This window comes from Patiria miniata, unplaced genomic scaffold, assembly GCF_015706575.1.
Source record: "Patiria miniata isolate m_02_andy unplaced genomic scaffold, ASM1570657v1 HiC_scaffold_24, whole genome shotgun sequence".
NCBI lineage: Eukaryota > Metazoa > Echinodermata > Asteroidea > Valvatida > Asterinidae > Patiria > Patiria miniata.
Genome location: NW_024037063.1, coordinates 12,453,885 through 12,477,570, shown reverse-complemented (window position 1 = coordinate 12,477,570; position 23,686 = coordinate 12,453,885). Strand labels below are relative to the sequence as shown.

General features: G+C 41.9%; 2 protein-coding genes across 4 annotated transcripts; one reads left to right on the top strand and one right to left on the bottom strand.

Annotated features, from left to right (window-relative positions):
- LOC119732279 (migration and invasion-inhibitory protein-like) lies at window positions 1–23,253 on the bottom strand. Of its 3 annotated transcripts, none has more exons than XM_038205736.1 (10): window positions 23,123–23,253; window positions 18,233–18,289; window positions 15,728–15,909; window positions 12,271–13,003; window positions 7,534–7,760; window positions 6,450–6,523; window positions 5,498–5,636; window positions 3,475–3,571; window positions 2,426–2,536; window positions 1–805 (listed from the first exon to the last, which is right to left on the bottom strand). In XM_038205736.1, exons 3-10 carry the CDS (start codon window positions 15,883–15,885, stop codon window positions 623–625), a joined length of 1,722 nt encoding a protein of 573 aa, XP_038061664.1. In that variant the 5' UTR covers window positions 15,886–15,909; window positions 18,233–18,289; window positions 23,123–23,253; the 3' UTR covers window positions 1–622. The 3 variants fall into 3 exon arrangements, 2 of the variants coding, with proteins under 2 accessions (XP_038061664.1, XP_038061665.1); XR_005271549.1 differs by having other exon boundaries at window positions 726–805; window positions 2,366–2,536; XM_038205737.1 differs by lacking the exon at window positions 18,233–18,289 and having other exon boundaries at window positions 23,123–23,252.
- LOC119732280 lies at window positions 8,591–9,917 on the top strand. Its single transcript, XM_038205738.1, has 2 exons — window positions 8,591–8,776; window positions 9,277–9,917. Exons 1-2 carry the CDS (start codon window positions 8,707–8,709, stop codon window positions 9,717–9,719), a joined length of 513 nt encoding a protein of 170 aa, XP_038061666.1. The 5' UTR covers window positions 8,591–8,706; the 3' UTR covers window positions 9,720–9,917.
- Window positions 23,254–23,686: the final 433 nt, after the last annotated feature.

The following is a 23,686-nucleotide window of genomic DNA, read 5'->3' as shown; positions in this document are numbered from 1 at the left end:
GAGGCAATTGTAGTTAAGTGTCTTGCCCAAGGGCACAAACACCATGTTCCTGGCGGGATTCGAACCCACGCACCATCGTGAGTCAAACACCGTAACCACTGGACCATAGCATTCTAAGTGATGAAATGTCTGCACTAGCAAGCAGGAGTTAGTTGGTTCGAGTCCCACCATAATAAGTGAATTTTTCTTGGACGCTTTTTGGCGGCACTGAGTGTATAGTGCTTATGAAATTATGTCGTTAAAGGGCAAAAAAAGTTTTTAGGAACGAGTAAAGTCTGTAACAAGCCAATAAGCATGGCCCATCAGGCCAGCATTTATCTCCAGTTTCCTTGGCTTGAAACAACTGACAATACAAATGTATTTCTATTCCCCCTGGATGGGATGCTAGTCCATCGCAGGTTACTCCCAGCTAATGCAGGTATCCATTTATACTCCTGGGTGGAGAGAGGCAAGTGGGGGTGAAGTGGCTTGCCCAAGGACACAACATATGGTCAGCAGATGGATTCGAACCCCTGACCCTCTGGTCATGAGTCACATACCCTGACACAACTCCCCGACACAAAAATTATGTCCAAAATGTATCTTACCAGGTACGTGTAAGTGGTGTATATTCAGGATTGTGTCAAAGCACCGGGTAGGAGGTTGAATGTGGCCTGGGTGGGAGTCGAGCCACGGACATCCCGACACGCTCCAGTTTCTGCAGGTCCAACTGTAGCGCATGGGAGCGATTCAACAACTCTTGCGTGTGCTTGGAGATTCTTGCTGCATTCTCGCAGCGAAAGGAGGGCTCTTGGGATGGGTAAGACTGTGAAAGTCAAAACAAAATTTGAGAATAATCCACAAAGTTAAAGTTACTAGATTATCTATTTTTGGGGCTGAACAAAGAAACTGACTCGGGCAGGATTGGAACCTGCCGCCTCACAATATGGGATCCCTCGTGGTCTCGTGGCCTGATGAATTGGAGAATAATTGTAAAGTGCTATATAAGTATATAAGCATTGGAATGTTTTGTTTTTTTTACTTTAATGTGGGGCACGGGAGGTCTAGCAGTAGAGTACAGGATTCACGATCGTGAGATTGTGGGTTTAAGCCCCGCCGTGGCCATGCGTGTTGTGCCCTTGAGTAAGGCGCTTTACCTCAATTACTCCTCTCAACCCAGGTGTAAATGGGTACCGGCATTATTCAATGCTGGGAAGGTAACAGACTCGCTGTGGAGGAGGTGTGCGATCCCCCCACAGCAGCATGAGTCTGGCCCAATCGCTTCGAAAGAGGGATGGGCACTCCGTTGCTGTGAACACAGGTTCGTCCCCTTTACCTTTATTAATGCATACTTACAAGTATTGTATTGGGGTATTTATCACTTCTAAAACCTTTACATGTATACGAATAAACTTTACAACAAAAATTAAAAATTAGAATGCAACTGCCGAAACTGTGCACACCCAAAACTGAATGGTCGCAACGTCGGATCAACCATACATAACTGAAAATCAACGTTATTTTCGTCTGCCGAACGTTGCTTTAGTGTCGACAATTTAACGTCAGAATTGTACATAACAACAACATCGAAATGTAGTGGGAATTTGGTCGGGAATATTACCAAATAGTACAACAGCCTGAAAAACAATGTTGTATTATTGTTATTTTTGTGTTTCCCTTCGCGACGTCGCAATTATGTCATGTTTTCAAGCAAGATATGACGTTTGCTTTCTAAAGTCGTTTCAACAACTCAAAAAAAGACGTTGAATTGTGGTTGGCCGTTGGTTATTATATCCGACGTCGTACTTATGTCATGCTTTTAACTAAAATGCAACATCCGTTTTTGACGTTTTTTCAACGACTCAAAAAGTGACGTTGAATTATGGTCGGCTGCTGGTTATAATATATGACGTCGTTATTAAGTCATGTTTTCAACCATGATATTACGTCTGTTTTCTTACGTCTTTTCAACGATTCAATTAACGACGTTGATTTCTGGTCGGTGAATGGTTAAAATATTTAACGTCATTATTAAGTCACGGTTTTACCCAAAATATAACGTCCGTTCTCTGACGTCATTTCAGTGACTCAAAAAAGACGTTGAATTGTGGTCGGCTGCTGGTTATTTTACATGACGTCGTTAAATGGGTACCGGCATTATTCAATTGGGATTTGTGATGAGCTTGACAGATAAAAGGACCAATGCAGTCCTTCTGATTTGAGGCGTGCGATCACACCCCCACGCCATCGCACACCTAAAAGCCTCCTGAGAAGTGTGAATAATTGCACGCCTGAATTTCCCTGGACCACAGATCACACACCTAGAAAACCACACACCTAGAAAAAACACACCTAGAAAAATCCAGGTGTGCCTTTTTCCACACGCCTGTGATTTTCAAATCAGAAGGACTGCAATGAAGAGGAATGAAGATCTGAGTCATGTTACCATCAGGTTGAGTGCACTGGAAGCCATCTTGTCCACACAGCCCTTCAGGTCAATGTTGGAAGCGGTGGGTAGCATGGATGGCTTGGAGCTCTGCCAACCAGCAAGGCAGTGCTGCAATGAAACCAAAACAAAAAAGAAAGACGCACGGCAAATTAAATTTGATAAGTCACAGACAGTAAAAAAATGTCTTCCACTTCCTCTGCCATGCATTTGAATACAGGCTAGTAAAAAGCCAGTCACTTGATTGATTTTGACTGCTGTGATGGCCTAGCTGAATTTTTCACACAGAGATGCAGGGTTTAAATAAAAGGTTTACTTTCTGTCAAGGTGGTTAGGAACTGCGGGCAGGAACAGTATTAATAGTAGATGGCATTATTAAGGCCTAATCATGAGAGTTCCTGTGTGTTAGGATAATGGATGTATATGTACCACCTGCACGCACACTGTCATACTTGACCATTACATTCAAGGACAAGGCATTATTTGTTTTCATTTGTTCCTAAAATTCATAACACTCTCTTATAGATTAAAATTTAAAAACACAAATGTGCATGTGAGGAGTTTTATCAACAAAAGATGTCTGTTCCAGGACAACAATTAATCTGTTATCATTTTGTCTTGCTGTCAACAGATTATATTATTTATGTACAAGGGTTTGGTTTGCATGGTTGTGACATGAAGTATACGCACAACTTATTTTCATCCTTAACATCCTCCCCTGGCTTCCCGGCGTGTGGCGGCAATGGCTTTCAAGTGTCTATTATATGTTTGTCGCAATTGGAGGTGTACATGGAGTCGGTACTTTAAAAGCTGTAAAAGTATTCAGACCTTGTTACATAATCTGTGTGAATAACTGTGAGCTTCCATCCAAATTCCAAGCACACGTATGTTTGTGTGACACTGAACATAACCAATTGACAGGTGATAAACTTCATGGTATTATCCAGAGAGTCAACCGTGACGTTCCAAAGTGACCTTGTAGCGGCAAACGGTGGGCGGCATAGTGTATTGTGCATCAGTGTACGTGTAGATTTACATGTAGGTCATACCTGTGACAGCCCAACCGAGTCTGTAGGATCGTAGCTTTTCCTCCGATGGGGGCGGAGCCGGTAGGGGGAGGCCAGGGTGGATCTCGGAATGCTCACTCTTCAAAATCACATGAGGAAAAGTAGAGAAAACGCAAATGAGTGAACTTAGTCAGTGTCCATTTGTGGTTCATTTAATAATGTGTGATTCAAATATGTATTATGTTTGCGTGATTCCCGTTTGCAATTTCGCCAAGAAACAGCATTGCTAATGTTGGTAGCATTGTGACTGTGGCAGTGATCCCTGGCTACATGGCATCTATGGTTTTACGGTTCTGACAAGTTCCCCGTGAACAATGACATTGACAAATTTGGAGACCACCAACATAAGGCTGGATAGCACAGTTCAAGGTAGACTGACAGTATGGTGTTCCAGAGGGGCAGGTTCAAATCCTGCTTCAGTCAATTTCTTTTTTCAACCTTGTAAATGAAACTGAGAAATTGACAGAGAAGGTCTGAGAAACCAACCAGCAGCAGCGGGGCTGGGAATTTGTCTGAAAGTGGGAGGCACAATCATATGTTTCAATTAATGAAGCTGAGGGGTGATGGCAAATTTAAGACTTAAAAGGAGGGATGGATTGTCACTTACAGTATTATAAAGAATGATGTAATAAAAGCCTTTGCATTTGTCATTCATGATGACAAATCTAAAAATTTAATGCGGCCTGACGTTGTGAACTTCAAGGGAATATACCCAAGTACAACATTTGCTTTTGCTGATATTTTCAATATCAAATATTGTTACACTGACATGTTTGAAGTTTTGTGTTTGTAGATGCTGGAAAAACCAAGAAAAACAATCATGTGCCTGTAGTCTGGTTCCCTGACCCCACTTAAGATTTATAGACGTCGGAAAATTGTAAGATCAGGGAATCAGTCTAGCTGGCTTGTACCCGTTCATAGGTGTGTAATCGATTGCAAACAAATGTGGACTCACTAAATATGGTAAATTGGGGCAGTATTTTTTTAAAAAAGCCAGTTTTTTTGGTCGGCCAACCAGTGTGGAAATTGATACAAAAATGCCACTTTTCTTGAAAATGACAGCACACCAGGTGCCATGATTTCATAGGATGATTTAGACTGGCATTCACTAACAGTCCAGTAAGGTATTTCATAAAAAGTTGGTAGTTTTTTTATGTTTGCAAATGTGGTATATTCCCTTTAACAAGTTCTTCTTCAGAGGAAGATGAACTTGTTAAGTTCCCAACGTCAGATTTGTATATTTCAGGTCAATCCACTCAGTAAGCAGTTTGCAGCAGGCCTATTAATTTTCATTCATCGGAACAGGTGATTTATAGTAATATTATGGTGGTTTACAGTATTCTTATGTTTTAGAAAAGTCCGAAAATTTGGGTCTCTCAATACTGTGTGTGAGAGTCCCAAAACTTAAGGTACTGAAAACATGCAAAACAAGAAAATAGACTGGCACATGAAACAACCAGTCCAACAACTCTTCAGTACTGCATCAATCAACTGTCAGCTGACTGTGCCAAAAGAAATATCTAGGATGTCGGGTACTAGGTCACTTTTTCTACACATTTCTCCATAGTCAGGCACCAGACTAATGACAATGAATGAAGAAGCCAGTCTTGTCAAACAGTTGGACCATGGATGGACATGTACAAGTCTAGTCTTTATCCTCATTTTGAAATCACTTGACTTCCCGCTCATGTGCAAGCCACTGCCAAACATTGAAGAAAAGTCTCCTTTAAAAATTGAATTGAGTCTTCAAACTTGGTTGGTGAAATACCGAGGACCTTTTCACAAACCCAATGAAAGTTTTGGAGAAATTTGCTGGCTAAAGAATGAGTAAAGTTGGCCTGATCTTCTTTTGCATCGTTTTGAGCACTTAAGGTCTCAGTCTGGTTTTAGAGGTAGGTGTAGAGGAGATGCTGAGCGGAATCATGACATCAAGATGGAACGGGAATTGATTCCAAAACCTTTGAAGTTGCCGCAGCTAAGAGCAAACCACTGACCGGTACATTACCTGATATAGGATGGGGAACTGGCTCCAGGCTGTTTGGGTTTCCGTCGATCATTACAGATGGCACACAGGCTCTGACCGTTCTGGGTACCGTGTAAGGGAACGGCAAACAGACGAGGGTTCAAGGTGTAGTTGTGAATACCTGGCAAGGAAAGCATAAAATATCAACGAGGACATTTAGTCTGAGATCCGAATGGTTCATAATTTTTCAAATATATTAGTCATCAGTAAGAATTTTCTAAGTTTGTTTCATCTTGCTGACGCTGTAGCTATTCAGACAAGTAAATCAAAACTAGTCAATCATCAGTCAGTGATCGAAAGTCAAGTCATAAGTTATTCAAATTAACTACGGCAAAGACATTCCTTATTGATCATTGCTTGTTAAGGCCCGTTCTAGACCCTTTGCTACTTCCCCGCTAAACTTAATTGAAATGAGAGCGGTAATAGCTACTCTGCATCACTGCAGTTACTCTAAACGCAGAATGTAATAGTCAACGGTCAAACCTGAATGCATCTACAGTAATGGGCCAGGTTAAAGCAGTTCAGTGAACTTTCAGTGCGATCAAACTGTTCGTGCCAATTTCACTTCCCATGATGCGGATACCAGAGAGGGTATTGTTAGCATGAGCATTCCTATAATGTTTGCCCCAACTTTGAATTCAATTGAGTTTGGCACAGTGCTCAGCGCAGTGCCTTGCCACTGCTTTTCGGAACAACAATAAGGTAGCAGCGCTGTCGCCCTAAAGGATGGTGCCATGCCGAACTCAATTCGCCGAGCTAAATGGTTTTAAAAGCCGTCCTTATGCCTTGCCATCGTCGTGCCGGATTGAAAACTTCAAATCAATCGAGTTCGGCACGGCAGTAGATCAGCGTCTAGAACAGGTGACCTGACTTGTGAATTTTAATGGCGATGTTACTCAAATACATCTCCACTATGAGGTAGAGGCAGACTTACATGTATGCCTGTCTGGTTTCATATCTTCCTGTAGATCATCGGTAACACTTGCAGTCAGGGCTGATACATCAAGCCTAATGACAGAGCAATAATGTAATTAGTTAATCGGTAAATATTTGTACAGTCATGTGTTTTTACAACTCATGTGATCATTATACACTCAAGGAGACCCCTTTGATGACGAAAACATTGTGTGAGCTATTGCACGGAGCAAACATTCATCGATAGTTATCCTGAACACTCAAAAACTCTCACTGATCAACGTGACCAAGTCTACATCTGGGTACCAGAAAGTCAAGGTCACCATTATAGTAGGCAAAGATCATATAGCACTGCATGCAGCTGGTATTGTAGGCAAGCTTTCATAGCTGTGAGAAAACCACAGAGCTAATGCCCAGTGCTATATCAAAGATTACAAATACCAATAAATCTGAAAATCAGAAAAAGTTCATGACTTATGAAAGGGAAGATACAACATTTGCAAACATCAAAAAAACGAAATGATCAAATTATCACAAAATACCTTACTGGATTGTTAGGGAATGACAGTCTAAAGCATCATGTAAAGTTGTGGCTCCTGGTGTGCTGACATTTTCAAGAAAAACTGTAATTTTCCAACGCTGGTCGGCCGACCAGCGTTGGAGAAAACTGGCTTTTTTTCAAAAAGGGCTCCTAATTTTCATCTGTAGTTTGTCTGCATTTTCTTTGCAATTGATTACACACCTGTGAAGACTACAAGCCTGCTAGACTGATTCTCTGAACTCACAATTCCCCAAAGTCTATAAATTGCTCCGTTTCACCTTAAGTGGGGTCAGGGAACCAGACTACAAGAATATGATTGGTTTTCTTGTTGTTTTTTCCAGCATCTACGAACCCAAAACGTGAAACAAGTCAGTGTAACAATATTTACTATAACATACTAATCTTATCCATTTATTTCTGAAAACTGCAGCAAAAGCAAATGTTGTTCATGCCCTTTAATTTTTTTTTCCATTTGTCTCCACTATGGTCGGTGCCCAGTTCCATCTCATTTTGCCAGAACCATTCACATATAACATTTATTACAAAACCAATTTGTCCTCACTTCTCAGTTGTTGCCTTGTGTATGCACTCTTCCCTGTTGGCTTGTCGGAACTGTCGCAACTCGTCAAAGAAAGCCTCGGAGTGCTCGCTGACTGGCGCGTCCGAGTCCAGCAGCCCCGCGATCCAATCGTATCCCAGGAGAGGCTGGCTCCGGTTAGCCAAGCTGTCATCAGGGTCAAAGGTCGCTGACGCGCTCGGTGAACGGCGGAAGCTGACCCTGTTTCTTGACTAAGCAAAAAGTAGGCAATAAAAAATTTAATGAGTGCACAATTCTGTAAAAAATGCCCATTTACGCATTAGGCCAAAAAAATAAAGTCTCCGGTTTCTGGCATGCGCGCGCGTCGCCGTAGCCATGCGCGTCGGCAAAATGAAAAAGTTTTTTTTTCAATGAAAGATGATGTCTCAAAACCGCCAAACTCACTGGTTTGACTGGAATTCCGCTGCTGCACAATTTTAACGTGTTTTTAGATTGGGTTATGGTCGAGAATAAGCTTTATGTGGCCTCTCTGGACTCCCATACATTTGCACTAAGTTTAGTCGGGCACCATTTGCAGTCATCAGCCAACATTTGAAGCAAAAAAATCAGGTAAAAAAAAAAAAAGAAGCCGCGTCGCCGCCAGTGTTGTAGGTCTCGAGACCGGTCTCGGTCTCGAGACCGGTCTCGAGACCACTTTTTGCTGGTCTCGGTCTCGGTCTCGGTCTCGGTACCCTGTGGTCTCGGTCTCGGTCTCGGTCTCGGACTACGGCGGTCTCGATATTTTGCTGGTCTCGACATCGAGATCAGCAAATATTTCCCATTGTGTACAATATATACATTGCACAAATTTATTCGATTAACCGTATTCGTTTGAGATCATTTATCACGATAAACAGATAGCAAATAGTTTTAGAAAACTTGCAGTACGTGGAGACAACCTCGCTTTTGGTTGTGTGAGCTTGCACGCAGCGATCTTGTGTGTGCTTGTGCCATCGGTTTCATGCGCGCATCATGAGTTCAATAAAAATTGGGAGCGAGTTCCTAGCTACGACCAAAACACGAACTACTCGTTGGGAATGGTAAACAGGTGCATGGCGCATGGTGCAAACAGGAGCATTCACTACAGTACGAGTTCGCTAGAGTAGCAGTAGCACGATAAAATAAAGTTTTCGCTGTTTTTTTTTTACAATTTACAAGATGTCCAGTAATTCTGCTGTGATAAGATTTGGTTTTAAGGACCATAAAGAGATCATGGACGCCAAAGCAGGTAACAAGAAACATTCTGTAGTTTGCATTTTCTGCTCAACCACAAATCAAATCACGGAGAGATCGGGGACAAGTTCAGCATTCACTAGGCTTTAAGTCGTGCCCATAAAGCCAAGTAAGTAACACAAATTAACATTATTTAAATTTTCCTTATTATGATTAAGAACACCCCCAATATCAATGCATGACCATGACCAGTGGGTAGACATTGATGTCGTCATTGACACAGATGCATATTCCCTCAGACACACCAGGGAGGAGTTGAAAGAAATGTTGCAAGGTAATTTAAAGTTAAACTAATTTTAACTTGTATGGATTTTGTATTGGCTGTTGAAAATTTAAGTTTGCAATTTCGAGGTTGCTGCACAAAAGAGGTAGTTTCCTGTCTTGTGGCTTTAAAATGCTTCTACAAATGCGTCAGTCTGTCTGCACCATGGGAAACCAAAACTAATATAACTATTACCCTGAAGGAATCTTTTAAATTTTAATGTTTTGTATTAGATTTGGTCATCACTGAGGCTGATGCTAACTCTCTTTCTGAAGATGTCACCCCCCATACCCATGGTATTTCAACATCAAGTGAAGAGGAAGAGGAAGTTCCTGCGAAAGTTCCACGCCTCCTCGCCAAATATAGCCGACACAGACACAGAAGTGGGGGGCCTTCACAAGAGGACACAACTAGGCGGCAACTTGTGAAGTATCTTCAGGTGGTCAGCGAATCTCAATCTATCCTGAGTGCCCTACAGTTTTGGCAGGACATGGCCAAAAAGCTTCCAACCCTGTACAAGCTGGCATGTAAAGTTCTCTCAGTGCCAGCATCATCTGCCCCTGTGGAGAGAATCTTCAGCAGGGGAGGGATCATCATGCGCCCACATCGCGCACGTTTGTCAGCAGAGATGCTGTCCATGTTGATGTTTCTGAAGTGCAATGAAGATATTCTGTGAAAGGGACCTGTACCTATACAAAAAAAAAACTTTTCTGGCACATTCCAGAATCCGACAGAACAAATGTTTGTTAATAACTATTGTATTATCAAGTACAGTATTATTGTAAAAAAAGTACACAAAGGATTTAACAGTAATTATCTAACAGCACAAGACATACTCAGTTTGTTTTACATCAATAAAAGACTTTCATTTCAATTACTTTGTGTCTAATTTTATTACATGTATGTAATTTACACATGTGGTCTCGATGTCTCGGTCTCGGACCTTCAGGTCTCGGTCTTGGTCTCGGACCTCAAGGTCTTGGTCTCGGTCTCGGTCTCGGTCTCGGTCTCGGACCTCCAGGTCTCGGTCTCGGTCTCGGACTTCCAGGTCTCGACTACAACACTGGTCGCCGCACCACTTTTTGGGCAAGCTCCATACCAGAAACCGGAGACTTTTTTTTTTTGGCCTTAGTCACTGTATCGCCCGAAACTGCCCGAGCACTCTATGGTTTTATTGATTCTTCAGTGAATAAACACAATGTAATACAATGTAATACAATGTAATACAATGTAATACAATGTAATACAATGTAATACAATGTAATACAATGTAGTACAAGTGCTTATGGGTTTTAAACAAACTAATCTATGGCTATTTTATAAAATAAAGAGAAGAAAGTCTCCAGTTTTACATACAAAGTGAAACCTGGATCTTCAAAGTGTATTTCAAATTTTCAGCTGATGAATAACAGAATTTTCAAACATTCCTGCTTAAAAAAAAAAAAAACACCTCCAAACTAGTCAAGTTGAGATTGGCAACTTTTTGAAGAAGCTTTCAATACAAAATGGCCCATGAATCAGGTATATCACTCTAGCCATTGTTTACAAATGGCATTGATAAACAAAATTCTGTTGAAGGTTAACTTTATAGATCATTCCGAGCACGTTATCGTTGTACACTCACGTTGGCCCCCTTAAATGGCGATAGCATTGTGCTATCTATTGTTTAGACCAGAGATGAAACTGGCATGTGGCAAAAAAATCGGAAAAAAGGCCGAACAAAAATACGTGTCCGAAATCTGGGCCGCGCTGCCATTACACACATAATACATGCATGTACAATACACTTCATGCCCAATTTCCGGACACCAACTCCTGCTTTATTTTCGGTTCAAACAAAAGTTTACGATGAAAAAAAAAACGGTCAGTGTTGTCATTGCATAAAATGCCTAAATTACGGTTAGAGTAATGGAGTCATCAATAAAGAAGTTCACTTCTTACTTGAGAAAGTCGAGGGAAAAGTCCGAAAGACAAGGGCACCGTTCATGGTGCTTCAAAAGTTCAATCATGTTCATGATTCAACCACTTGCATTCGGTGCTTGCATTCATACATGGGAAAAAATCAGGCATTACCGTCTTTCTCTTCCAACAAATGCCAGTGAAATGTTTCGCTAATGCTCTCTTCGCTATCCTCGAGATAATCATCATGATTTTTAAAGCATTGCATTTTGTACAACTGAATCTGAAACCTCCGAAAATCGCACAACATAATGATTTTATCCACAGGATCCTTCACAAGGCTACCCGTCCCGGCCGGCCATGTGCTAGCGGACGGTACGGTGGTGCGGCACGTACGCACGCTGGTACCATTGCATATCCGCACGCACGTGCGACACAGTGATTTTTCCATGTCGCCTGTCAATGTTTAACCTTTTGTCCATCCGGAGAAGGCTCCGATCAGTGTTATGCCCTGTGTTTCTACCGTTGAAACTCTCCAATAACGACTGGTGAAAGAGATTAAAACTACGTTCGCGATGATTTTAGCACGCCATTTCCATCGACTTTTCTTCGAAATTATGATTGAAATAAAATGACATTTTGTGAAAAAAATCATCAGAAAATCAAATTTTGTGGGACACACTGTAAAAAAATCGGAAATTTCGTTGGAAAATTCAAAAAGTTGTTTTTCCGATTAAAAATCGGAAAAGTTTCATCTCTGTTTAGACATTCCATCATGGCTGGCACAATGCTTTCATAATTCGGGCGTTTCACAACACAGTGCGCCACCATGAGTTTGCCACGGAGAGTTCATTTGTTCACAGTGCATTGTGGGAGATGGTCGACAACTTGCAGCACGGACTTATTGACATTGTTAGTTTGTCCGGTCAGTAGTTTCGTAAGCGTATGATTCGAGTATATGTTTGCCCTTTTCTTTTCTTTTTATCAATATGGTGTTTTTTTGCAAGGCAGCAGAACATTTCTTATCAAATTAGCTCAAGTTGTCTACTGATACTCGTTCACAAGGGCCATGTTTCGTCGACCGTAAACTTGAAAAATGGAGTCTCCGTGGCAAACTCTTGGTGGCGCACTGCATTGTGAAACGCTCGAATTGAAAGGGCCTCCGTGAATTTAAATTTGATGCTGTGCTTGGAATATGGTATATCGGGACTTTAGTTCTCTGGCTGTCCCCATTGGACATAATTTTGTGATTTTACAGAAAGGTCGAGGTAGTTTTACACGAAAAAGTCTGAGAACATGGCTTTCGTCACCCTTGAGAGAGTGCATACCTTGTTCAGTCTTGTTCCCGGTGTCAACAAAATGGACTTGGGTTGTGTCGTGACCTCCTGGCTTCTTTTCCTTTGTCGCCTGTCATTGCCGTCAGCCAAGAGCTGTCCTGCAAAACTTCTCTCAAGTTGACCCATCTGCGGTCCAGTCCTGAGCGGACTGTCCCTGTTCAGCTGGTAATACGACTCCTCATGCGCTAAGTCAAGGGGTCGCCGGTACCCATACCGTGACCCCTGACCCCGGAGGTTTTCTTTCTCAGATAACGGAGGAGGGAGCAGGCTTGAAGTCTCAAGTCGTACTGAGTAAGGAATTTTGGGTCCTTTCTTGTTTGGACTCGGGGTGAAGGTAGTGACACTTGCTCCCGTTCGATATTTGGGTGATTTTCTTGGGGTTCGACTTTTCCGTTTGATACTTCCGGTTGTTCCTTTTGTACTGCTACCCGGAGTTTTTCGTCTCGTCTGCTTTACAGTCTTTGCCTTGTCACGTTTGCCTGAACTTCGCCCGAATGTGGAATGACTCTCGCTGAGAAAACTTTCGTACAGACGGGTTGGGGTGGCGGTCGGCACGGGATCAACGACTGGTGGATTTGGGAAGGGTTCATCTTGCGGATGTGAACCACCCCTGGGTTTGGTGGCTGAGTTTGTATGCTTGGGTGTGCTCGTCAGGCGCGAGTGTGGAGCATCTCTTGTTGGCTTGTGTCGAACAGAAGACATTGTTGAGACATCCAGCAAATCCCTGGGTTAAAAAACAAGGTACATACATGTAGCGAGCACGTGTTTAATTAGCCCAGGTTAGACTCCTCCATTGTGTACACGTGACGGAGTCCAGGGTATGAACGTCTGCTGCCATAGCGAAACAAATTTATACCAAATTTTTTTCATATTTTAACTTGATGGAGGAAGCTGAAATTTCGTTTACATATTTCTTGTGTCAAGAATTACGCCTACCCTGGGTTTAGAGAAGGTAAATATGTCCATGGGCAACGTGTTTACAAAAATAAACCGCAGATCCACCTTTTCGTCGAAAACATCCTCAGTACGAACATGTTGTGTGAAGACTTACGCGCGCACACCCCGCACGCGACCGCATACATGGCGTAGTAACTGTGTTGCACGCGCACGTAAGTCTTCACACGGGGAGTTCGTACTGAAAATGTCTCGACGAAAGTGTGGATCTGCAATTTATTTTCGGTAAACACGTCGCCCATGGACATATTTACCTGTCTTAACCCAGCGTAGGCATAAAATCTGGACACAAGGACTATGTAAACAAAATTTCAGCTTCCTCCGTCAGGTAAAAATATGAAAAAAGTGTAATAATTTTTTTCGCTGTGGTAGTAGAAAGAATACCCTGGACGTCAGTCGTAATGCAATGAAGACGTCGTCCAACCTGGGCTAAGCGATTAGTGGAAAATCTAAAAAAAATCAGTTTCCATTCGAAGGTGTCTTTGGAAAAGAGCAGTGTTGTAACCAAGTCAAATTTTCACAAGTGAAGTCAAGCCAAGCCACAAGTCAAATTTTTTCGGAGACAAGTCAACTTTGTCCAGATGATGTCGCTTCCTCCATGCTTCTATACACTGATCAATAATGTGCAGCACGGCAATGCAGTGCCTTGTAACACAAGCCAACGGCACTGCTGATCTTCATGGCATAAACCGGCTTGCACTGCACAAATACCACCTCGACAATCAATACAATACAATACAATAAAACTTTATTATCCCATTGCAGGAAATTCCATGGCCTTTTTACACAATCACCGCATATATGTACATGCAGGATGCCTAGCTCACTACATGTACATCAGGTCCTTGGCTTTCTCTTTGACCAAATTTTGCGTACGCCCAAAATATGTGTTTATTTTAAAGGAAACATGCAGTCCAAAATTTTCATAACGTATTTTATTTTATATATACATTCATTTATGTGTATTAAATGTGAATTAAAAGCAGAAATGGTTCTGGTGTACGTTTAGTGTGGTAATTTGCCGTCCAAAATTGAACCCCCCCCTTTTGATTTTCGCGGCAACTCCAAATGAGGGCGCTGTTCATGACATAAACAAAGGCAGAGAAATCCAGGGCCCGTAAATGACGTCTGGGTAAGAGACGGATTAGCGAAGCTACTGTGCTGTGTGTATGTGCAGCCGCCGCGTACCCGTACGTGGCATTATATGCACACGTACGAATGTGTCTACATGTACATGGGATATTATGTACAGTACACGTGGACGTGCCACGGTGCCACCGTTGTCGAATGAACACAACGACGACCGTCATGACCGTAAAAGTTCCGAAGACCGTCCTCTTCTTTCCTTAGCGAATCCGATGAAAATGGTACAGATTCGTCCGATTCCAATCAGAGTTCTAATGATTCAAACACTGACTCGATGTTTTTTTAGGGGCATGCCTAAGTTGCTGTACAGACCAGCATCAAAGCACGACGGCTCAAAGTGCAGCGCAGAGGGCCGCGAACTCACTGGGCCCGGACCACTTTGCTCTGGTATTTACCTTCACTTTGGCTCTCCAAATGCTCCGATATTTCGGATTTACTGGAAACAAATGAAGGCTTACTCCATCCTTGGTAGTTTTGCTACACCCAGCAGCCACACACCTTGTCGGCATGGCCGAAAATCGGGTGTTATTTCTCCTCGATTCCGAACGAAACACCAGAAAAACTTTCAGTGCCGCAATGTATATGTACATGTATTATGATGCACGCCGCAATGCCGGTGCCCCCGCAGCGCGGCAAGTCTCTGCCTTCGCTTGCGTCATACCCCTCGCGAAGTTTTATGTTAATGAAGCTTCCCTTTGTGGGGCGGAGTAGTTTGACCAAACATGTTCACAAATTATTTTCCCCCATTTATCTTAGAAAATAAACACCGCCATACACAAAATATTGTTAAGAACATCATCCTTTATTGATTTAAGCAAAAAAAATGCAATCAAAATTTTATTGCATGTTCCCTTTAACAAAAGTGTTAATGTCAGCAAGTCAACTTTATTCAAGTCAAGTCAAGTCAAGTCAAGTCGTAAGTCATTTTTCCCACAGCGGTGTGAAACAAGCCGTGGGCTTGAGCTGCTTATGTTGGTTGGTGGGTGGGTGGGTTGATTGGTGGACACTTTACTCGGCCATACATATTGTATTCATACAACTCGAGTATTACAGCTTTGCATTTGAAGACCGGTTTTGCAAACACTGATGCTCATGCGTCTAATTTGCATATTTTTGCATATTAGATCACGCCTTATTCGTTTTCGTTTTCTATACTCTCGAGGTACTGGTACGGCATGGGTGCACGGACAAGTCACAAGCTAAGTCAAGTGTCAAGTGTCAAGTCAAGTCTCAAGCTAAGAATTAGCGACTTGAGTCAGACTCAGCGATTTCAAGGCCTCAACAATGGAAGAGAGTACTGATTTATGAATGGATACCGGTGCTCTATGGACATACGAGTTTAACTCACCTCTGAAACTTCACGCTGGACTCTTTTAAAGGGCTCCCTCTGTTGGCCCCTGTGGACCTGATGGATGCCCTCAGGTCACGCTGTCCCTTCTGTAGTTCCTTGAGGAGAGATAGATTCTGTGCTCGTAACCTCTCCATGTCGCTCAGGTCTTCCGTCATGATGAGAGCAAATTGTTGATTCCTCTGTGTAAACATGATAAGAAAGTTATCATATGGACTTATTAATATAATAAATTATAAGTACACAATACTGCAAACACAATACATACATGTACTCTATTTATTAAGGTAGCACATACCAGGAAAATATTCATGCTTAAATAATTCATTGTGATATGTTAAGACACACACCCAAAAAACTCTAGTATTTTGGTGAGGGTGATTTGAATATTTTTTGACTCATTAAAAAAATATTTCTGGAAAACTTTCAGATTATCAGAAACCCATAAATGATGGGTTGTAAACATGCCTTTCCAAAAAAAATTCGCATTTAAATCTAAAAATTCAATTTTCATGGCCCAATATTTTCATGGCCCAGCATTTTTGCTAATGTATCCTCAATATTGGGTTTTGCCCTTCACCAACGTATGTTGTCCCAAGCTGAGTGATTGTGAGAAAAATATTACTGAGGTGGGACTCGAACCCGTGTTTCAAAAAATGATGCCTTGTGGAGACCCGGGTATAATACGGAACCAAAGATTGTAAAGGTCTACGCAAGGCAATTTCTAAAGGTGAATAGGTCTCAACAAAGATTTCACGAAATAGATATGGATTTTATAAAAAAAACTAGGAATTTACAAGGTTTGCTTACATGTATCCATCACAAATTAAAGTATTTTATGTAAGGGATGTTTTTTGTCAAAATTTCAACCCAGGACAGTAACTCTGGTAAAAATTGGAGCATTTTGAAAACAGTTTTTGACCCTCTCACGATTTTGTACACGAGAACAAAGCGATTTCTCCACAAGGATACAAATTTGAGTGTGGCCGACTTCCTGCTTATTAGAAGAGGCGTCTACCACTCGACCACCGAGCTTGCCAGGGTCAGCTGGCTGGTTGGAACTATTCATAAGATGGAATTTGCGTCGGGGTGATGTAAATTCAATATTTGGTTTTGCCCTTCACTCACAGATTTTTATAAATACTAGTATTAGCACTAGTAAATACGAGTAATTGTGACAAAACATCACTCGGGTGGGACTCGACCAACGACCTCCTGCTTACTAGTGCAGATGTCTTACCACTTGACCACCGAGCTTGCCGGGGTCGGCTGGCTGGTTTAAATTATTCCACAAATTTGGACTCTCAATATTGTGTATGAGGGTCCCAAAACTTAAGGTATTGAAAACAAGCAATACAAGAAAAAAGACTGGCACCTGAAACAACCAGTCCAACACCGCTTCAGTACTGCATCAATCAACTGTGCCAAGAGAAACATCTGGCATGTCTGGTACTGTCTCTATTTCTACACATCTTCGTAGTCAGCCACCAGACTAATGAAGGGGTCAGTCTTTTCAAACAGTTGGACCATAGTTGGACATGTGCCAGTCTAGTCTTTACCCAGACTGGGACCTTAAGTGCTCAAAACGATGCAAAAGAAGATCAGGCCAACTTTACCCATTCTTTAACCAGCAAATTTCTCCAAAACTGTTACTGGGCACAAGAAAAGTTCCTCAGTATTTCACCAACCAAGTTTGAAGACTCAATTCAATTTTTAAAGGAGACTATTCTTCAATATTTGGCAGTGGCTTGCACAAGAGAGGGAAGTCAAGTGATTTCAAAATGAGGCTAAAGACTAGACTTCTACATGTCCATCCATGGTCCAACTGTTAGACAAGACTGACTTCTTCATTCATTATCATTAGTCTGGTGCCTGACTAAGGAGAAATGTGTAGAAATAGTGACCTAGTACCTGACATCCTAGATTTTTTCTTTTGGCACAGTCAGTTGACAGTTGATTGATGCAGTACTGAAGAGTTGTTGGACTGGTTGTTTCATGTGCCAGTCTATTTTCTTGTATTGCATGTTTTCAATACCTTAAGTTTTGGGACTCTCATACACAGTATTGAGAGTCCCAAATTTTCGGACTAGTCTTTCGCCTCATTTTGAAATTACTTGACTTCCCTCTCAGGTGCAAAATATTGAAGAACAGTCTCCTTTGAAAATTGAATTGAGACAGTTTCAATCTTGGTTGGTGAAATACTGAGGACCTTGTCTTTGCCTCATGAACATTTTTGGAGACTGTTGCCAGCCAAAGAGTGAGTAAAGTTGGCCTGATTTCGTTTTGCATGTTTTTCAGCACTCCGGTCCCAGTCTGGGTTCCAATCTGATATACAAGTAGCAGCGGGTACCATAACCAATTCAATATTGTTTTTTTTTTCTCACAATCACTCGAGTCAACACTGAGTGAACAGTGTTTATAAAAATACGTTGGTGTAGGGAAAAACCCAATCACCCTGCGCAAATGCCATCTTGTGAGTAGTAATGAATCCTGCTTTTTCCTCACCAAATCTCTTCTGTGCTGAGCCGAATTCTGGAAACTGCTTATTTACGGGCCCTGTTCCTACAAGAAATTAAAGGGAAAAAATACTTTGAGGATTTGGACCCAAATAGTTTTAGCATGGTTAGTGATGTTTAAAACCAACAGAACAACTGCCATGGATCATGTGGATAGAGGGAAGTTTTCTTTTATTTTTTGAGGGACATTTTGGAGAAAAACTGACCATGAAGCTGACAAATTAATGCAACACGAAAATAAAGAATGGGCAAAACCGCGTTGACTTGCATGGCATCAACCGTAATGAAATTAGGTATAAGAGGATTGCATTTTCTACAAAAAAACTGTTCAACATTTCAAAATAAAAAAAAATCAAGGTCGTTAGAATTAAAGGAAGTCTGTTTTAGTTTGTAAAAGTCATTTTGGAACGACAAAAAAAACAATCTTGACATGCTTGACGCTTGACTCCATTCTTTAACCAGTGTTGGACAGAATGTTGCATCCTGACACCACCTTTGTTCATCATATACATGTAGGCCTATCGTCTCAATGAAGGTCAGTCATTGCAAAAATGTTGAAAAGAAATGTTAAATTGAAAGGAGTAAAAAAGTGAGAAACATTTTCAATTTTGTTAGGCCCTACAGCACTGTTGGAAAATACTTTGGAAATGCACTCAACTCTCCATAGTCTTTGTTCACAACTAGTCCGAGTAACTAGGACTCTACGGATCGCTTTTTTAACATTTGGTCGGGCGATAGTAGAGTCCTAGGTACGTGGCCGTATATGGTTACTATTATAGTGTTTTGACCATTTTCACTCGTACCCCTAATCAAAATCGTCAGATTTCACCACGAACAGTCTTCAAACTGCCTTATGCGCCCCTGTAGGCTTCAGTGGGAATTGGGAACTGTTTCCTGAACGGCGCAGCCTGCACATATCGCATAGCCGTGTATGCGATATGTGCAGGCTGTGCGCACCGTTCAGGAAACAGTGGCCAGTGTACGCGTGCACACACGATATGCCCGACTGTGAATGCAGGCGTGCGCTTGGCCGGCGCGTCGTACGTCATCAGTTTGACCTCCCAATTTGAATAAATCGTACACAACAACAACATTCAAGATGGCTTTTACCGGCACGACCACGACAGCTCGGCGAGGCTCGGTTTCCGAATTGAAAATGAAATTTCTCTTTTCTTCTCTAAGGTATGTGAACCTAACCACCACCATTTGTATTTCCAATTCCCATTGAAGCCTATAGGGGCGCATAAGGCAGTTTGAAGACTGTTTTTGTGGTGAAATCTTACGATTTTGATTGGGGGTACGAGTGAAAATGGTCAAAACACCTTAATGGTAACCATATACGGCCACGTACCTATGACTCTACTATCACCCGACCATGTCCAAATGTTAAAAAAAGCGATCCGTAGAGTCCTAGTTACTCGGACTAGTACACAACCTAGTCCGAGTAACTTGGACCCAACTTATCGCCTTTTTTAACATTTGGACAAATGTTGAACATGGTCTGGCGATAGTAAGGTCCAAGCTAATACCGCGAGCTGGACAACACCGTCCCATTTTCCAACAAAAAACATCAGATTTCACCTTCAAAACGGCCTCCAAATTACTACATGTAGATATGCCACCTGAGGTACAAGTAGACATCGATGATTAAGATGGTTGTACTGAAGTTTACTTACGATCCGGAAAAAAAGTGATATTTTCCGTTCATTTCGGAGAGCTCCCCTTGCGATCTTGAACACGTTAAATTTCCCATCATGTTTAATGTTTGAACGACGCGATTTCTTCTACATGCCCAGCGTACATTCGATGGTCCCCGTATCCCGAGTGCGATTCCGTTACCGAGCGCGCGCGATGCATCTATTATGATAATGAGTAGAATGGATCACGTTTGTAAACACATGTGCATTTCAAACGATAATAAGGAGTCGGGAACTAGCGCAGCTTTTATGGCGGATACCAGTTCAAGCTGGTTCCCGATTCCCTTTTACAGTTCGAAATGCACATGTATGTGTTTACAAATGTGACTCATTATCATAATCGATGCATCGCGCGCGCTCGATGCATCGCGCGAGTTCGGTAACGGAATCACACTCGGGATACAGGAACCATCGAATGTACGCTGGGCATGTAGAAGAAATCGCGTCGTTCAAACATTAAACACGATCGGAAATTTAACGTGTTCAAGATCGCGAGGGGAGCTCTCCGAAATGAACGGAAAATTTCACTTTTTTTCCGGACTGCAAGTAAACTTTAGTAATAGTACAACCATCTTAATTATCGATGTCTACTTGTACCTCAGGTGGCATATCTAGTAATTTGGAGGCCGTTTTGAAGGTAAAATCTGATGTTTTTTGTTGGAAAATGGGACGGTGTTGACCAGCTCGTGGTATTAGCTTGGACCTTACTATCGCCAGACCATGTCCAAATGTTTAAAAAGGCGATAAGTTGGGTCCAAGTTACTCGGACTATACACAACGAAAGAAGTGGCGCCTGGATACTACATTCTTTCCTCAGTGTAAACATGATTAAATTTGAGCCAATTATTAAAAAGGGGCTCGTATAACATTAAACAACACAATTTTGCCAATGTTTACATTTTCTAGTTAGTTCTACCCCCCAAAAAAGAGAAACAAAATTACAAAGATTGCTTGCCAATGCTTGTCAAACTTCACATGGAACTAGCTGGAGTTACCCAGCCCTGAGTTTTATCATTGGGTTGTCATCTAGGGCTGGAGCGAGTTTTTCTCGAAAACGATAGTATAGGCAAAAAATTTTGGAAAATGTTCAATTTTGTCCCCGTTACACACTAATTGCAACTGCAACTCACCCCAAACTTGCCTGGAATAACCATTACACAGGTCCTTGAAGTAAAAAAGGATCCACGATGAAGATTCAGCCTATAATTGCAGTGAAAACAGGAGGTATAACCACTAACCTGACAACCTTTCAGGCATGGCCAGGACCGCAATTGGTTTGTGCACAAAAAAAAATTGTGTACAATGAATGGCGGTCGATTAACAGGCACAGAGAGCGATCGCTGTCAACTACTCGTTTTGCCGGCTGCGCTGGCTGTTGGCGCATGACGTCACGTGGAAGCGTAACACCCGATGACTGTTTCATGCACTATTGGTTACGGTTCCAGTACCAAAGCTGTGATGCGAGTGGTAAACCTCATATTAGTGCATGAAACAGTCAACGGGTGTTACGCTTCCGCGTGACGTCATGCGCCAACAGCCAGCGCAGCCGGCCAAAACGAGTAGTTGACAGCGATCGCTCTCTGTGCCTATTAATCGACCGCCATTCATTGTACACAAATTTTTTTGTGCACAAACCAATTGCGGTCCTGGCCATGCCTGAAAGGTTGTCAGGTTAGCGGTTATTGCTCCTTTTTTCACTGCAATTGTAGGCTGAATCTTCATCGTGGATCGTTTTTTACTTCAAGGACCTGAGTAATGGTTATTCCAGGCAAGTTTGGGGTGAGTTGCAGTTGCAATTAGCATGATTAGTGTGTAACGGGGACAAAATTGAACATTTTCCAAAATGTTTTGCCTATACTATCGTTTTCGAGAAAAACTCGCTCCAGCCCTAGATGACAACCCAATGATAAAACTCTGGGCTGGGTAACTCCAGCTAACTTGGAACCATGGACATGATGGAGGTAGAATTATACCTCCATGCTTGGAACCCTTCCAACACAACTTACCTTAACACCCCCCCCCAACACTCTCACCCCCCCCCCCCCCCCCCCCCCCTGTTGGTCATTGAAGTTCAACAAGTAGGATGGAACGCCGTATTATCGCGGTACTTATCACGTTTCTCGTTCGGAATAGAGATTGCCCACTAACCTTCCAGAATTGTCCCGTCTTATGTGTAGTATAACTCTTCCTTTTTAAATTAATATAAAAAAATCTGACGGGTGGTGTGGTTTATTCCGTGTACGATGCCTGTGAAAATAGACATGCGCGGCGTGTGCGAACGGAGGTGGACTCCCTATTATCGCGGTATGCGGGAAGTGGTTTTTATAATGATCCCAACTTTTTTGTTCATAGTTTATCTTTGACCAAAACACCCCCTGAATAAAGTCTGATATTTTTTCTGTAACGTTCAAGTTGATTAAAGACAAATTTTCTGCAGGATGATTTCTTAAGACCCTGCCCTTCCCCCGAAAGGAGAACACAAATCCCTGAGGCAAGTCTACTGATCGGTGATTGAGGGCGCCATTCACTTTACACGGTGTGCCGTTTTATTTTCGCTAACGCGCGGTGCTTATTTTGATCCCGTAAAAGTTGTTACGATTTCGCGCTGCAAATATCGTCGTTCGACTTCATTTTACATTTGCAGCTGAAGAATGGGAACCAGACAATGGAACTTTCATGGACAGAGCGCAATTAAAGATTTGTGTTAAAACATAAACGGTACCTTTTAGCAGACACGGTGAGGGAAAATTTTGCAAGTTTTGGAAAACGTTAATATTTATTAAAATCGTTAAAAGTCCCGAAAGACACAACATTTTTTAATCGTCCTTTTTATACAACTCGGTAGAAAATCCTTGATGATTGGTGAACTGGATAAAAATCGCCACTTGAAGGAGTTTTAACACTGTAAAAAGAGAAATTTCCCATGCCGCGATAATAGGGATGCCGCGATAATAGGGAGTCCGACTATACTTTGGCCGGCCGGCCATGATCAATGAGTGTCATGTCAATCACTGTCAAAACTAGACCCGTGAACGTGGCTTGTAAATATACAACGCCACGTTCACGGGTCTATGTCAAAACATGATGCTTGTGTTCGACTCAAGTTCGAGTTCAAAATTCTCAGATTTTCAATGCAAACGAGACAGGACACAAATTACGAGAGAAATTAGCAGAACACTTACCCTGGGAATATCTAAAACAACGCCTCTTAACAACGCCAGTTTGAGCCTTTTTCAAGGGAAATAAAATAAATTGGCAGACAAAAATTAAATGACCCGCAGTACCTGAACGAATTTCCCGAGGTGCAATGGGACTTCAGCATGATCCATTAAATGTTAAGGTGTATACTCTTTTATTCAAAATATAAAACAAATGTTTTTCAAAGTCACTCCTTCTAAATTTTTTTGTAGTTATAAAACCAATAATGTATTTCAATTTCAATTTCAAAATTACGACTTATTCATTGTTTAAATTTCTAATTCCAAAATAGAATTACAAGGCTAGGAATGTATACCTTAAAAAAGTGGAAGAATCTCACAAGATTATACGATCTTTGACTCAGTAACTGGTTGTTTTGTCGTGTATTTGGACTTGTCCTTTATCGTTTGCTATTATTCAAGTCAGGGGGCCTGACTGTCGAAACACCGTGCATGACATGATGTGTGTGATTCGATCGATCGATTTCATTCCGTGCAAAATATGATGTGGCGTAAAGTAGGCGATACAGTTCAGTGGTCACGCACAAT

Bases quoted from the DNA above. Each gene is read 5' to 3' on its own strand.
- LOC119732280 (XM_038205738.1), top strand. From the start codon at position 8,707: ATGTCCAGTAATTCTGCTGTGATAAGATTTGGTTTTAAGGACCATAAA. The intron at 8,777-9,276 runs GTAACAAGAAAC...GTTTTGTATTAG, and splicing joins GATCATGGACGCCAAAGCAG to ATTTGGTCATCACTGAGGCT.
- LOC119732279 (XM_038205736.1), bottom strand. From the start codon at position 15,885: ATGACGGAAGACCTGAGCGACATGGAGAGGTTACGAGCACAGAATCTA. The intron at 7,761-12,270 runs GTATGCACTCTC...CTTTTTGCTTAG, and splicing joins CGGGAACAAGACTGAACAAG to TCAAGAAACAGGGTCAGCTT. The intron at 6,524-7,533 runs GTGAGGACAAAT...CTCTGTCATTAG, and splicing joins CACAAGGCAACAACTGAGAA to GCTTGATGTATCAGCCCTGA.